Source organism: Gracilinanus agilis, chromosome 4, assembly GCF_016433145.1.
Source record: "Gracilinanus agilis isolate LMUSP501 chromosome 4, AgileGrace, whole genome shotgun sequence".
NCBI classification, from domain to species: domain Eukaryota; kingdom Metazoa; phylum Chordata; class Mammalia; order Didelphimorphia; family Didelphidae; genus Gracilinanus; species Gracilinanus agilis.
In genome coordinates, this window is record NC_058133.1 from 471,467,540 (window position 1) to 471,482,322 (window position 14,783).

The following is a 14,783-nucleotide window of genomic DNA, read 5'->3' on the forward strand; positions in this document are numbered from 1 at the left end:
GAAGGAAGGAAGGAAGGAAAGAAGGAAGGAAGGAAGGAAGGAAGGAAGGAAGGAAGGAAGGAAGGAAGGAAAAGAAAATAGGCTAGCCAAAATACATCATCTCTGTTTGTGTTGCTGCAGTTGAACACCAAATGGAATCTGAAGGCCTGTAAAGTCACGGTGAATGTTTTTTTAGTTCTCTAAATACTCTGCTAAAGTCTCTGAGAGAAGGATATCATTATCCCAATTTTAAAAATAATTAAATAATGAAACCATCTCAGAGGAACTAAGTGACTTGCCCATGATCACATAGCTAATACACTTCAAAGAAAATATTTGACACCACCTTGATACTCCAGTCATGGATATTCATGGATCAGGAGTGTTTCACCTGGAATTTCAGGGACTCTGCCAACTTTTAATAGTTTTATTCCTATATTTCAATATATTTGATTCCCTTTCTACTCCTATGTATTTCATTTTATGTATTTAAAAACATTATACATGTTGACTTGAGAAGGGGTCCATAGTCTCCAGGAGTGTGCTGAAGTGATCTTGTAAAGTCTCCAGAGAGCTCATTATTAAATATTTGGTGTGAGTGTATATACCCTCAAAAATCATCAAGCTCTGCAAATCAGGGCTTGATTTGTTTTGTTAATTGTCTGGACTTTGAAAAGGTGATGGAGAAAATATAAATAATATAGATAAGCTTAAAAGTATTTCAAGTCCATTCCCCTCCACACTGGTCCAAAATACTATTAATAGTCCAAAACACTAAAAAGTAAATCCCATACCTTATTCCTGATTTTAATCTATTAACAATTATCCTGATTATGAAACTAGTAATTCACATTTACTTAGCACTTCTTCCATAAAATCATGTTCTAATATCTCATCATGGCATAGTCTTGAAAGGAATAGTACAATCATAGTCATGGATTCTCTAAATCCGTTCTAACAAAGCATAACTTTTGGTAGGCTTTCCCAGGCTAGAAGGTACTTCAGGTAGAGTCCAAGAAACAGAAAATGTGTTCTTCAAGGATCATCCTACATAAGTACAAGGAGGTTTATTACCAGTAGGCTAGCACTATATATTAAACTCTTTGGCAGTGGCATCCCATAAAGGATTTAGGAGCAACTAGGTGACTAAGTAGAAGAGTGCCAAGCATGAAGTCAGGAAGACTCATCTTCCTGAGTTCAAATCTGGCCTCAGACACTTACTAGCTTAGTGACCTTGGGCAAAGTCACCTCTTTGCCTCAGTTTCCTCTGTAAAATTAGCTAGAGAAGGAAACAGCAAACCACTCCAGTATTTGTGCCCAAAAAAGGGGGTCCCAAGAAGTTGAACATGACTGAAATGTCTGAACAAAAAGATGTAGAATAATAATGTTATAGGACTTAGAGCTGAAAGGAATTTGGAAAACATAGCATTTTCACTGTTACAAAGCATTTTATTTTAATCATATTTAACCCTATTTAAGTAGAGAGTGCAAAAGGACTTTGGCAGGCCAAAAAAGACATTTGGTCCAAAGATAAACTTAATTCAAAGAAACTTAATAGTAATAAATGTAAAACTTTCCATGTGTATTAAAAAATAAATAAATTTTAAAAAGACAGTGGGGAAGAATGGTATCATACATCTAAAGCTAGAAAGTATCCTTAAGATTATATAGTCAAAATTTCCCATTTTATGAGATAAGAACACAGAGATCCAGAGAAGTTAAATGATTTACCCAAAATTATATAGGTAGCAAAAGACAGAAACAAGATTAGAACTCAGGTTAAAGGACTTCAAATCCGTTGCTCTTTCAACTATACCACAGTGACTCCTATCTGAACAGAAGCTCTGAGAATGGTTTGGGAAGGAGAGCAGTTAGTTGATTTCAAATTTAATTATAAGTCCACAATGCAACACAGAAGCCAAAAATTAATGAAAAATTATTTTTCACTTAAAGAAGTATAGAATCATGAACTAAGAAAGGGATCTCACTGTAATCTGTCCTTGTCAGACTATATCTGACATTTTGTTTTCAGTTCTGGAACGAATAGTTTGGTGAAGATATTGATAAACAGAGAGCATTCAAAGGAGGAGAGCCAGTATGGTGTAGTGACTTGAGATCATTCTATATGAGAAGCAGTTGAAGGAACTCAGGAGTTTACCCTGCAGAAGAAATATTTTTAGCATAATAGATATTTTTCAATATTTTAAGGATTCTCACCAGAAAGATGGATTAGACCTGTTCTGCTTATACCCAAAGTACAAAAGTAGGAATAAAGAATGGAAGCATAAAAGAGGCAAATTTTGGCTTGACATAAGGAAAAACTTCCTAATAATTAGAGCAATAACAAAATAAAATGAATTACGGATAGAGGTAACGAGCTTCCTCTCACTTGAATTCTCCAAGCAAAGACTTATCAGAGATGTTATAAAAAAGGATTCTTATTGAGGGGTGGATTATAAAGAGAGAGACTCAGAGGTTCCCTCCCACTCTGATATTCTAGGACTCTGTTATATATTATTAAATGGATTTTGCAGAAGAGGAAACTGAAGCTTTGAAAGTGAATGACTTGCCCAAGGTCACACCGATGGGGCTTGAGTCCAGGTTTTCTCATTCTATAATCTTTCCATTACACCATAGTGTCAGTAAGTCCAATGTGTTGTAATAGGGCTCACTGAGTATATTACAGTTTGTTACCATTTGGCTACATACCACTAACGATGTGCACTTGCTATTAGAATGTAAGTACTCTGTTGTTTATTCGTAAAAGCAAATAAGTATTGTAAGAATCTAAGGAAAAGGGCACAATTGGGTTTCAGATGTAGCTGCAGGAGTCTATAAGGAATTAGACTCTCACGAGATCGAAACATGAGGCATCACTCTATGGGCTGCCTGGCCACATATTCCTCTGTGGTGATTGGCTCTGACAGCACCCCAAGTTCAGCAGCTATGAATAGTGGGCTTGAATGGCATTCAGACTTCTGATCTATCTTGTTGACAAGCATTTTGCCTGTCCCCAAGTCATGCTTTTAGCATCCTAACAACATTGCCAAAGCAAGATCTCAGCTTAGCAGGCTTGACATGGAAAACAGGAACTAATGCTTTCTGTCATGTTAAAGTCCAATTTTATGATAATTAATTTTTGCCAGCAAGAGGCAGCATGGCTTAGTGGGTAGAGAACGTGGGGGCAGGAAGTACTGAGTGCTGTCTTGCTTCCAATTCACTTTATCCGTGAAGTAAGGAGTTTGGGTGGGAGGAGTCTAGATGATCTTAAAGGTAAATGCCATACCATACACAGATTGTAGGCAAGTCATTCAACTCTCAGAGGTCCAAGCAATACAGAGGGGTTTCTGATCTATATTGGTAGAAGGGGTTTCCTTACAAGGAGTTCCCTCTACCTATGAAATCAAAGATAGAGATCAATCCCCCTGATTCCATTTACTAGATAGGAGGTGGCTGTTGGTTTGTTTGTTTGTTTGTTTGTTTGTTTTCAAATACTAAAGGGCAAGAGACAGGTAGGTAGCTCAGTGGATAGAGAGCCAGGCTGGGAGATGGGAACTACTGGGTTCAAATTTGGTTTCAGACACTTCTGAGCTATGTGCCCCTGGGTAAGTTGCCTAGCCCTTACTGCTCTTCTGCCTTGGAAGCAGTATTCAGTGTCAATTCCAAAATGGAAGGTAAGAGTTTTTTAAAATACCAAAGAGCATCTGTGTTTCAAGTCATTTTCCTTCCAGTTCCCAACCTAGTGCATTACACATGGTAGTTATATAGAGGATATAGAGGAAAGAACACTCCCATTCATCATCCTGGTGCCCTTCAGCAACTCAGTTCAATCCCCTGAGCCTTTGTTTCTTCATTTCTAAAATGGGGACATCCTGAGCTGTTTAATGGCAAAGGTGTGATCTGAATACAGGTTTCCCGAATTCCAAAACAATGTTCTTTTTTACTAGGTTCTGTTATCCCTCCGAGAGCTCATTTTCTGTGGAAAACACTTCTGTCTTTTGGAATATGCTCCATAAACATTTATAGTCACTTTTGCTCATAACTCCCTATGTGGAAGAAAATTCACATTGCTATATTTATTTTTTTTCTGACACAGAAACAGAGGCCCTCAGAATTCACGTCTTTGGACCTGGGAAATGCAAAAGCTTGATCAGAATTAAGGGCTCAGCTTAGGATCCTGGTGGTTCTTAATCCCTCAGACCACAGTGTCTTTCCCTTTCCTTCACTGCTTCCAAAGTCAAAGGCTGAATAAGTTTATTTGCTAGAATGGTAATCATTCAATATCCATATGGGGCTGGCCACTGAGGAACTGCAAGATCACAGAACCAGTTGTCATGTGATACTGTCTTAATTTTTTGTTCTGTTTTCAAAACATATTCAATACTTCAGTGATCCCTGATTTTATGGGTACAGACAATTCCTCCCCCAGTACAAATGATAAGCCCTCCATGATTTAGTGGTACAAGTGACTGTGATTGAAAAAAAGTTAATCCCCTGGCAACCAGTCTTCTCATTGATGAGTCTATCCTAATTTAGCTAGGCTTGTCCTCTGATAAAAGGCAAGTAGACTAGCCTGGAATCTATGCTTCAAGCCTTTATACCTTGGAAGGACCTGCCAGAGACTGAATTCTGCTGGCACAACCTGGCATACCTAAAGTCAACTCAACACCCTAATGATGCATCAGAATTAGAAATTTAGAAAGGAAAAATGTATGTATTTATTTGGGAGGATTAACAGGCAAAGCATCCTGGACCAAGCTTTTCTGGATTTGTTTTATTATTTACTCAAGTGAACTATTGTACCAACTGGGGGACTGGATTGTATAATACACAATGCCCAATATGACTCTTTACTATTGGGTCATTCAAATGCTTACTTATATTACTACAAAGCAAGCAAAAATATTAACTACCCCAGCAAAACTATTCCATTTAAATGACATTTTGCTTTTTGAACAGGCTAAATTATTACTATCCTCTACAACAGGGTTGCTAAGATATCTCCTGACCCTAGATTTACCCATTTGGAAATGTTTAGGGATAAAAAGTTCGGCAAGCAGAGAGATTCCTGGTTTCTAATTGCTCCTAATGTTTGAAGTCAGTTTGATTCTTCTGAAATTTGCTAGGCCTGATGAAAGCAAAATTCAAATCCCCCTCAGGGCGTGAGGTGTAAGATCCTTGGGCCCCTTTTTAGCTGCATTTTTGGTGGATTTTTTTTTTTAATTTTTCTTTTATGCGCCACCCCCCACAACCTCCACCCCTAAAACTCCATCTCTTTACCTCACAGCCGACAAGCCATAAAGCACAGTAACTGGAGCTTAGGAAGAGAATCAGCTATCAGGAAGCACTCCAGTGTCCCTGTTTTTAACATGCCACAATCAAGGTTTCCGAACATATGGAATCTGCCTTGAGCTAAAGGGTACAGCAAGACCTCCCCAGCTCCAGACACATTGCCTGAAGCTGGAGTATGGAGAGCTGAGGGGAGTTAGTGAAGGGTTGAAGAGGGAAACTTGAGGCTGTAACTAAATGAGGGCAACAGAAATTACGTTTCTATGGGTAGTCATTCCACCAGGACCCTCTCTTGCTTTCTCGCTGTCTGCCATCTGAGGAAAAAGAAAAATATTCCATGTTCTCTGGAACCAGCTAGCTCCGGACAAAATGAGGAGCTGTTGGAGAGGAGAGTTCAGGAAACCCTGGATACCCAGCCAAAAGCAAACGGATGAAAGGGAGGTGTAATCTGTGATTTGGGTCCAATTAATTGACTTCTGAAGGTAATTGGAGCTGTCTAATTTTTCCAAGGAACCATTTACAGGAAGGGGGTAAAATCAGAGTTCCTTCCACAGTGAAACCCCATCTGAAATTTGCTGGAAGAGTTGGCTTTCTGAACCTCATATGGGAGGTGGGGGGGAGGTCGGGGGTCAAGTAAGCCACAGGAGGAGGTAAGAGTGAAAACAGGACTTTATGAGACCCAGTCTAGGGCTTTAAAAATAAACATCGTATTGTGGGACGGTGTTAAACAGGAAACAAGGGGGATAGTGAGGAAAATAATATCATGGCATTTACTTGAGTTCTGTAAGTTTAAACCCCATGGTCTCTGCTAGTTATATTAGAATAATCCCTTAATGATTTGTACTTTTCCAAATGTTCTCATACACATCATTTCGTCTGATCCTCTTAGAAGCTTAATGCGGTCAATACAAATGGAGGAGCTAAAAAGGAGAAACACTTCTGCACATTTTATATCACTGCTATATTCTGTGTCGCTTAAAAACAACAACAACAAAACAGTTTTCATAGTATCTCTGCTATTAACTCTTAGTCTCCCCAGACCCTCATAATCATACAATTTTACGCATTGGGTGAAAAATATAAGGTTAGTGTTCACAGTAAAATAACGTGGAATTTCCAAAATGGATGTCATCATCAAATAAATTAAAGAAATTTCTCACCCTAGCACTGACCCTTCCCCCAATCCATGTTTTCCTTTATCCTTTATCCTGTAACATCAGGATCCAATCCAAAGGCTAAACTAGGGGCATGGCTTCAGCCTTGGGGAGTTTCTTCAATAGTCAAACAAAACCCGAAGGTGACATCCCCGAAGGCCTCCCAAAGTTTAGACGCTCTACTTGTTAATAAATTAGCTCAGCAAAAACTACACTGTTCTGTTTCTCTCCACCACTGTCTATATGACCGCATTTTATTCCATATTACTGTAATATGGAGTATTACTTTAATAATATAATATAGCCATGGAGAGTTTTCATGTCTTATTTCAACTTTGTATTTCCCCCCACCCTCAGCACCCAGCATACAGTATGAACTTAATAAATGTGTGGTAAATTGATGAGTGAATGCATGAATGAACGAACATCATAGGGGACATTACAAATCTATAGTTATTTACATAATGTCATATATACACAGAGTACTTAGACCAAAGGCTGAGTGTGTAAGTAGAAAGAATGAGCAATTACAGGGCTTGTTTACAGCTCTTAAGTTTGTTTTAACTGAGAACTCCTGCTTTGATTAAAATGAAAATTTAATTGAAGTTTACAAGTATGTCCGAGTTCCCCACTTCTTACATTTCCTGTGAGGGACCCAGGCTGAGGCATCACTGCTAATAGCTAGAACCAAGGCATACGGTCTTACTTAAATTAACAAATAATTATCCTTCTTAATAGAAGTGTAAACAGAACCCCATTCATGAATTTGCTAATTGCTCTTCCCTGCTGGGACTTTAGCTAGTGTTCAGTCTTTAACCATATGATCTCAGACAGGCACACATAAAATACTGAATTTAAACTCACTAGGAAACCTGGGGCAGGGGGAGCAAAAGTAATCAATGTGGAGGAAAGAGCAAAGAGAAAAAAAATCAGTCTTGCTTGCTTCAAACTAAATCTAAATTCTCTAAGGTACCTGCCACTATGGGAAAATATCCACCGGACATCAAAATGAATACTTCTGATGAGCAAATCCACTAAAAGTTTCCCTTCTGCTAGGCTGCTTTGTTCCTTTGGGGAGTTAGAAAAGGATAACCACATACAGCCCAGAATGATTATTTAATAGATTATTTAATTGCCTTTCCAGAAATGAAAAGGCAAGTGCCAATTTGTTCTTCCTCCCATTTTCTGTGAAATGTACAGATTTTAGCATTGACTTTTGTCATCTGGCCCTGCCTTTAGAAGGAACTAATAGATTTAGGAAGGAACTCTTCTATACATCAGTGTAAGACATTCCAAATTCTATAGTCAGTGTTTCATTTAATTCCATTAAGTACTTTTTGAAAGGCAGATAAGTTTCCACCATTAAGGATATTTCAAAGAGCCCTTCAAGAAACTTGGATTTAAAAAAAAAAACTTTTTAAATACACTATTTCCTTCTTATCTGATAAAAGCATTTTATCCTTAGTTGTTTCTGGAAGTCTTATTTCCATTAATCTTGTGTCCATACAGGTAAAGTAAAATGAAGAGTGGAAGAAATTATCCAGATAACCAGATAACCAGAGGCCAGGATGGGAATACCTACAATGAGGGAGGTGGAACTTGGGGACTCACTTCAGTTTTGTAGATTGTCTACCTGGCTCAACGATTCATTTTTATTTGTTGGTTGATGTGACGCTCTTTAACCTATCTGTCCCCTTTGGAGAGTTAACTAGCCATTTCTCAAACTCCTCCGAGTCATTTTCATATTTTCTATAATTAAAATAAATTGCAATTAATTTTGTTTTGATAATTTTTTACAGAATTTCATGAGATCCTTTTAAGATCATTAGAAAGATTTGTCTAGGACATCTAGAAATTTGAGTTAACTTTCATGCACCTTTAAAGTATGGTTTTTCTTCATCTCTCTGATTTTTACTTAATAGGAACTAGCCGTGTGAGGTTAGAGAAACCAAGGTGTACTGTTGTGTAGAGCAGCTCTGTGGATGCTTGGTGGGCCTTCCTGCTAAGATCTGTGTGCACATCCTCTGTGGACCCTCTGCTGAAGACTTTGGAAAATAATGGATCTCTATTTTTCCTCGAACATTAAGAGTTCCCTATCTGAACCCTTCCAAATAATCAACCTGAAGATCACATGGATATTCCCATTGGGGACTTCAAGTGAGTTCTCTTTTTACAACCAGTGATGATCTTCGAGGAGGCAGAAAAGAGAGTCCAGGCTTGCACCCAGGAAGAGATTGGAGAGAGGCAGAGGCAGCAGTATATTTATTTGCCCTGAGGCTTTGATGAAATGGAAAACCTGCTAAGCATGTGTGCACCCTTGCCCTTTATACAAGAAGTCTGGGAGGGGGAAGGGGAAGAGAGATCATATTTGAGGAGATCAAACTGGACACTATCATTTAAAAAAAAAAAAAACCCTCATCACATCCTTCTTTAGAAATGTTATCAGGCCAAAAAAGAAAAAGGTGGAAATTCTACAAAGTCTCCCTATTTCTTCCACAGGCTTGGAACGGCCTTTCAGATTTATAAAGTATTTCCCTTGGTGGTATTGCCATGCCCCTTTGCCAGTAGGGTCTGTTTATAAGACATAATAACATTTAATTTGACGGGCTCAATGCTTTTACTTAATAATAATCTTTCTAAAATGCAGAAGGCATAGTGTAGCCATTATTCCTTCCAAGGCATACTCACTACCGTTACTACGCATACCACCACACCACCATACGATTTTTTACCTTTATAAATTTGTCTGACAGTCCCCAGAGGTCTATCTCACCAATGTGAAGGAAAGAACTAGTACCCTCTTAGACAGATCAGTCGATGACAATTTCAAACCTCCCTCTAAGAAGATGGGTCTCTACCGTCTATTAAGGCGCTTATGGGGGTCTAGCATAGGGACCCATATTTCAAGATAGCACGAAAGTCTTATGCAGGTCTTGCTCTGTGTCGGGGCAGGACACACACGTAAAATCTTTCACCCAAGTATACTCTCTCTCCTACTCTCTTTTCCCCCAAAGGATTTCCTCCGAGAGACCCAGCCAAAAATATACGCCCAAATCCGGATTGACTGGCGCAGTCAAGTTCGCAGAGAACATCCCGTATTCTAACACTCCCAAAGGGTGGGTCATATCTGGAAAAACCCAGTAAGCGTATCTCTTGGGGAGGAAGGAGAGTTGTGAGGAGATCCCAAAGCCTCTTCGAGCCTTTCAGTCTGAGCCACAGCGCTACAAGAACTACTGTACTCAGCAATATTATTGGTTGCTCTGGTTGTTGCTTTCTCGTCCAATTTCAAGCGTTTGGGCACGCGCACATTCACGTATCTATAACCGCACAGAAACCTAGACAACCTTTTCTTCCTCACCTAAACACCCCGAAAATAACTCCCTTCGATTTCTATCCAAGTTGCCCTTAGTTGAGGGGAACTGACTTTGCTAAGGGGATAGATTTGAATTCTACACTGATTAAAGTGACTTCTAAGTCAGAGAGCATCCAGTCTGGCGTCAAGATTGATTTTGGGGGGAAACTGAACCTAGGCAGTGAAGACAGCTCTTTAGCAAGTCCTAGGGATTTCCCTGACCGTCCTGACCTCTTTGGGGTGTCTAAGGGACCCCGAGGACCAGCGACGTTTCCTAAGGCAGCCCAAAGAAGCAGGCTTTCGCGTCGGATGAAGATGAAGACGATTGCCAAGGCACTCTGGAAGGCCTTGTTGTCCTCGGAACCTTGAGCTTCGCAATGGTCTCCACCAGTGCGTTCAAGCCCGAGCTGGGAAAGTCTATTTTTTAGGAGAGGCTTTCGACAGGAAAATCTCGGACTTTTGCAGGGGGGATCTGACGGGAGCTGATGTTAGAACGCACTAGCTGGGGGTTGAAAATGGAGGTTGGCAGGCTGCATGAAGGTCTTTTCAAGGCCGCAACTCGAGAGGCCCTTGGGAACTCTGAGATTGCGAGTTAGGGGGCGGGAGAGAGCGAGGGGCGCAAGAAAGCCCGGCGCATGGCACAATTGGTACAGCAATATTTGACTCTCCTTTTCCAGTGTCCTACTAAGGTCGGATTCTCCGTTATCCTGGAGATCCTTGCCTCTTGACCTGGAACACAATTCCGTGCGCCCTAAAACTAAGAAATGCCTTCTTGCCCCCATCGAAGTTCACTGAAAGTTTCCAGGTCCAAGACTTTGAGCTTTTTTTTCTTTATTTCTACTCCAATTAGTTGGAAACTTGATAGAAGAGCAGTTGGGTGCTTCCATAACTTTTTGTCCTTTTCTTTCCACCGCCCACCCGCCTCTCTTTGGATTTTGCTTCCCTACGATAGCCGTTCCCGTTACTGGGGGCGATAGGAAGATATTATCATTATTATTATCTCTGGGCTTTCACCTTTCGAGAAATTAAATAAAACTTAGCTCTAATTGAAACCAAGGAGAAGGGGGGAGGGGAAGAAGAGAGTTAGAAGGGAAGGAACCTGTTCTTGGACGGGAAATAATACAGTTTTAAACGGGGCTCTTTTCAGCTCTCTTAGACTTTGTGGTTCTTGTCTCATGGTTAGAATACAGCTATGGTCGTTTACTAAAGCTATATGAAATTAAAATACGAACACCGTTGGCGGTTCCAAATACTCATTATCAGGCTCTTCGAGCCCGTCCCCTCGATTTTTATTCTCGCGGAAGGATCTGATACCACTCTTAGCTGTTTAAGTGTTCGTTGAATTTCTCCTTAAGTGAGGAAAGGGAAGAGGCCCCAATTAGTGAAGGGCGGGGGACCCAACAAGCTAAAAGAGTCACCCGCTCCGTCTTTGCTTATCACAGCTAGGTTGTTTGATTTGGTTACCTTTATTTCCCCATTAAACCTGGTCCTAAGTTCCTTTGCTGCTGCAGTAGTAAGTCGGCATGACAAAAAGAAGAATGAAGGAGAAGAGTCTTTCTTCAAAACCCAGTAAAGTGCCGGCTTGAGTGTTAGCCCCGGGATCTCCTTCCCTAGGGGCCTCAACTCCAGTATAGCATTATTTACTCTGCTTGTTCTACTCCTCCTGGGAGCTACCAACAAACATCCGAACCCTCTATGGCAAAACCTAAACTCCTCTCCAGGAAGGTGGCTCACTTTTTAGTGTGTCCACTCCTTTCACAGAGGAGAGGTGCTGAGAAAAAAACTTCTCAATTCGTTCTCGCTCTTGTGGCTCTTCTGTTTCGACTCGAATTTACTTCTTCAGCCTGGACTCCTGGATCCAGGTCTCAGTTATTCAAGTACACCCAGAGATGGTGGAACTGTCTTTCCGTGGGGACTTGTTCGTTCCCACGCAGAATTCTCGAGGAAAATGGGAACTTCGCCGTAGGAGAAAAGAGCTACTACTGATTTTTTTTTAAATTTAAATGCCGCCTCCAACCCCACCCTTTCCTAAAAGAAAGTGTTTCTTGCTTCTTTTAAGTGTTCATTTTATTTTATTTTTTGGAAGATAGTAAGTTAGAAAATTAGGAGAACTCTACAAAGTTTTTCTGGAAGGAGAAGAAAGTGAAGGGCAAAAGGTTTTCATATATATAAATATAATATACTCTATCATTCTTACTATTTTCAAATGTTTACGTTTTTCCCTTCTTAGTTCTATTTTCTTCCTGACCACCAAACATTAAGACCTTGATCTCCCAGCTGAGAGAAAAAGAAAAATACTAGAATGTGACTCAAATTAGGAGAACTCGAGTTATCCTATTTTAACAATGAGATCATAGAAGGGCTAAATCGAAGAGGTTAGGCCGGCAGTGAGTGCGTAGTTCTTGGGAAGAATCAAAGAGAAATATTGTTGGGAATGGAGGGTGGGAGACGGGAATGGGGACGGGAAAGACTCCCAATTTTGCTGTTGGAGCTACTTCTTTAGTAGTTAAGGAAGTACTCCTTAATTTTAACTCGGATCGGAAATTATAGGAAGGAAAATGGAATAGACAGAATCCCCAAACGCTGCCTATTTGAAACCTTTGCCAGGGCTCTGGTTACTCCGGGGCAGGAGTACTAAAATAGCGCTACACAAACGGTTTCACAGTGGTGTTAAGAGGCAGGATGGTGGAGTAGAACTCACTTATTTGGGACACTTGGAGCCAAAAACGGATTCTGGGCCCACATCTCTCCTACTAAGATGTGATTGACCTTAGGCAAGTCGTTTTACCTCCTTTGTATCTCTTTCCTCATCAGCAAAATGAAGGAGTTGCACAAGAAGATTTCCAAGGGCCAGAAACCTTCTCCGAGACTTTGAGCACTTGCCCAGGGAGAGAAGCAACACTTAAAATCATATTACCAGTGTTCCAAATTCCTATGCCCGTGAATGCATAGACGTATTCCGCTGATATAAATCTCCTTTTAATTTTCTTTTCACCGTCTAATAAAAATAATTCTCCAACACTAAAGCCAAATACTGTAACTTGCCACAAAAACACGGAGAATTCATAAAATTCTGTCTCCGAAGTCCACCCGTTAATCGCATTATTATTAGCCTCCTGGCCATGGAAATTGAACTGTCACTGCTTTTTTTTTTTTTTTTTTTTTTTCTTCTTCAATGTAGCAGACAGCTGCCGCCTCCTCCGAATCTTCCCTGGGCCGGGCTGTTCCAAGAAATAAAATTTTCTATATCTTCCCGCCGCCCTCGCCCTCTGTAAATTGATGATCTGGGGTCTCTCCGTCTCTCCTCTCCCCCCTTTCCCAATCTCTCTAAGCGTGTGTCATACCGCCTCCGCCCCCTAGACCCATGAGATCGCTTCCAGAAATGCTTTAGAAGCTCTGGACTGGAAACGTACTGAAAAAAAAAAAAAAAAAAAAAAAAAAAAAAAAAAAAAAAAAAAAAACAAGAGAGGCTGCATGTGTTGTATGTGTGCGTGTGTCTAAGTTTCTTCTGATAACAGCTGTTCGACCTACGCTGGTTTTTCACAAGCGAAATCTTGGCACTTATTAGCAACAAGAAAGATGTAAGCTTTCTTTTTCTTCTACAGTTCTGTTCAAAAACATATCAGGAGGGTAATTTTGTAATATGTTTGCAGATATCCGTGCTTTAATAATAGAGGTGAATGTCCGGGGAATATAACCAGAGAATAGGGTAAAGGTATGTGAAAAGAATTCCCATATAAATATGTAATTAAGCCAAATACAGTCATAATGTAATTTCGATCTTTTATCGCCAAGAACACACACACGTACACACACACACAGTCCCAGGAAGGTGGGAAAGGACGAGTGGGGTGGGCTAAGGGTAAAGCAATTTGGGGAATCCTAAAAGAAGCTGGGTTTTCTCTCTGAGAAAAACTGGTTCACCAGGTCACTCAAGAGAAGAGCCGCTCATTTTCAACCGGCCAGGTCCTCACACATTTATCTCGAGATCGATCTGGCCCAAAATCTGGAGTGCCCTCCTCTCGATTAGCATGCTTTTGCAGGTTAGTTTTAAGATAGAATAGCCGCAACCATATCCCGCCCAAAAAAAAAAAAAATTCAAGGGCCGATTGGGGGAGGGTTATTGCAGACATTGATGCAATAGAAAATAGAACCTATTTCTTTTTAAAGAACTAGAGAAGAAAAGGGGGAAAGAAGAAAATAAGGGACGAAGTAAATAAAAAATAAAGGAAAGAAAATCACAAAAATAAGCAAAGTAAAAGAGAAGAAAAGAAAGGCCACCCCACCCCACCCACCACCTTCCCGGGTTTACATTCTGTCCACTGCCCCGGCGCCGCCTGCTACGCACGCCGTACTCACCGGGGTGGGGCTCCAGGCAGTGAGCCGCTTCCTCGCCGTCTCCTAGGGGTCCCGCGGGGCTCAGGGACTCCATGGACAGATCCAAACCCTTTTCCTCCCAGTCTCGCAGTTTGCGCTTTTTATTTGTCCCAATCAGGGCTTCTACGGAGAAAGCATGTGCTCGGGAGCTCAAGGCGACTGCAGATCTTCTCCTTTCACTCATCTTAGCCGCCCTGCGCCCTGGACCGCCAGCCCACCAGTGGCCGGCTCCAAATCGTGCGCTAAGACGGAGCGGCCCGCGGAGCCTGAGCAGGGAAGAGGCAGCGGCGAAGGAGGCCGGCTAGAGCAGCAGCGGCTGCGGCAGTGGGTCTCAGTGCTGGCGGAGGTGGTGGCTTCTGAGTCCTCTCTACCCCTCCCCCCACCCCCCCAACAGCCCGGCACCGCTAACCCACTCACTCCTCCTCCAACTCCGGAAAGCGTCCTCCGCCGCCCCCGGCAATTAGGGACCTGGGCTCGTGGCGGGGACAGTATTGCTACATGAGCTTGGGCAAGAGGCTGTGGCGCTGGACCCCGGCGGAGCGGAGGCGGCAGCAGCGGCTGCCGTGGTAGAGGCTCCGGGACAGCTGAGCGGTGCTGGCTGGTGTCCCCACCCCTGCCTCGCTCCCCCCCCC

At 41.5% G+C, this 14,783-nt stretch overlaps 1 protein-coding gene across 1 annotated transcript in view; it reads right to left on the bottom strand.

The window, feature by feature from the left end:
• The window catches only part of TBX15 (T-box transcription factor 15), a 147,568-nt gene extending 132,805 nt beyond the window's left edge, over positions 1–14,763 (bottom strand). Inside the window, exon 1 of the mRNA XM_044672497.1 lies at positions 14,134–14,763. Within this exon, the coding sequence (XP_044528432.1) occupies positions 14,134–14,335 (202 nt within the window). The 5' untranslated portion in view covers positions 14,336–14,763. The remainder of the gene's footprint in view (positions 1–14,133) is intronic.
• Positions 14,764–14,783: the final 20 nt, after the last annotated feature.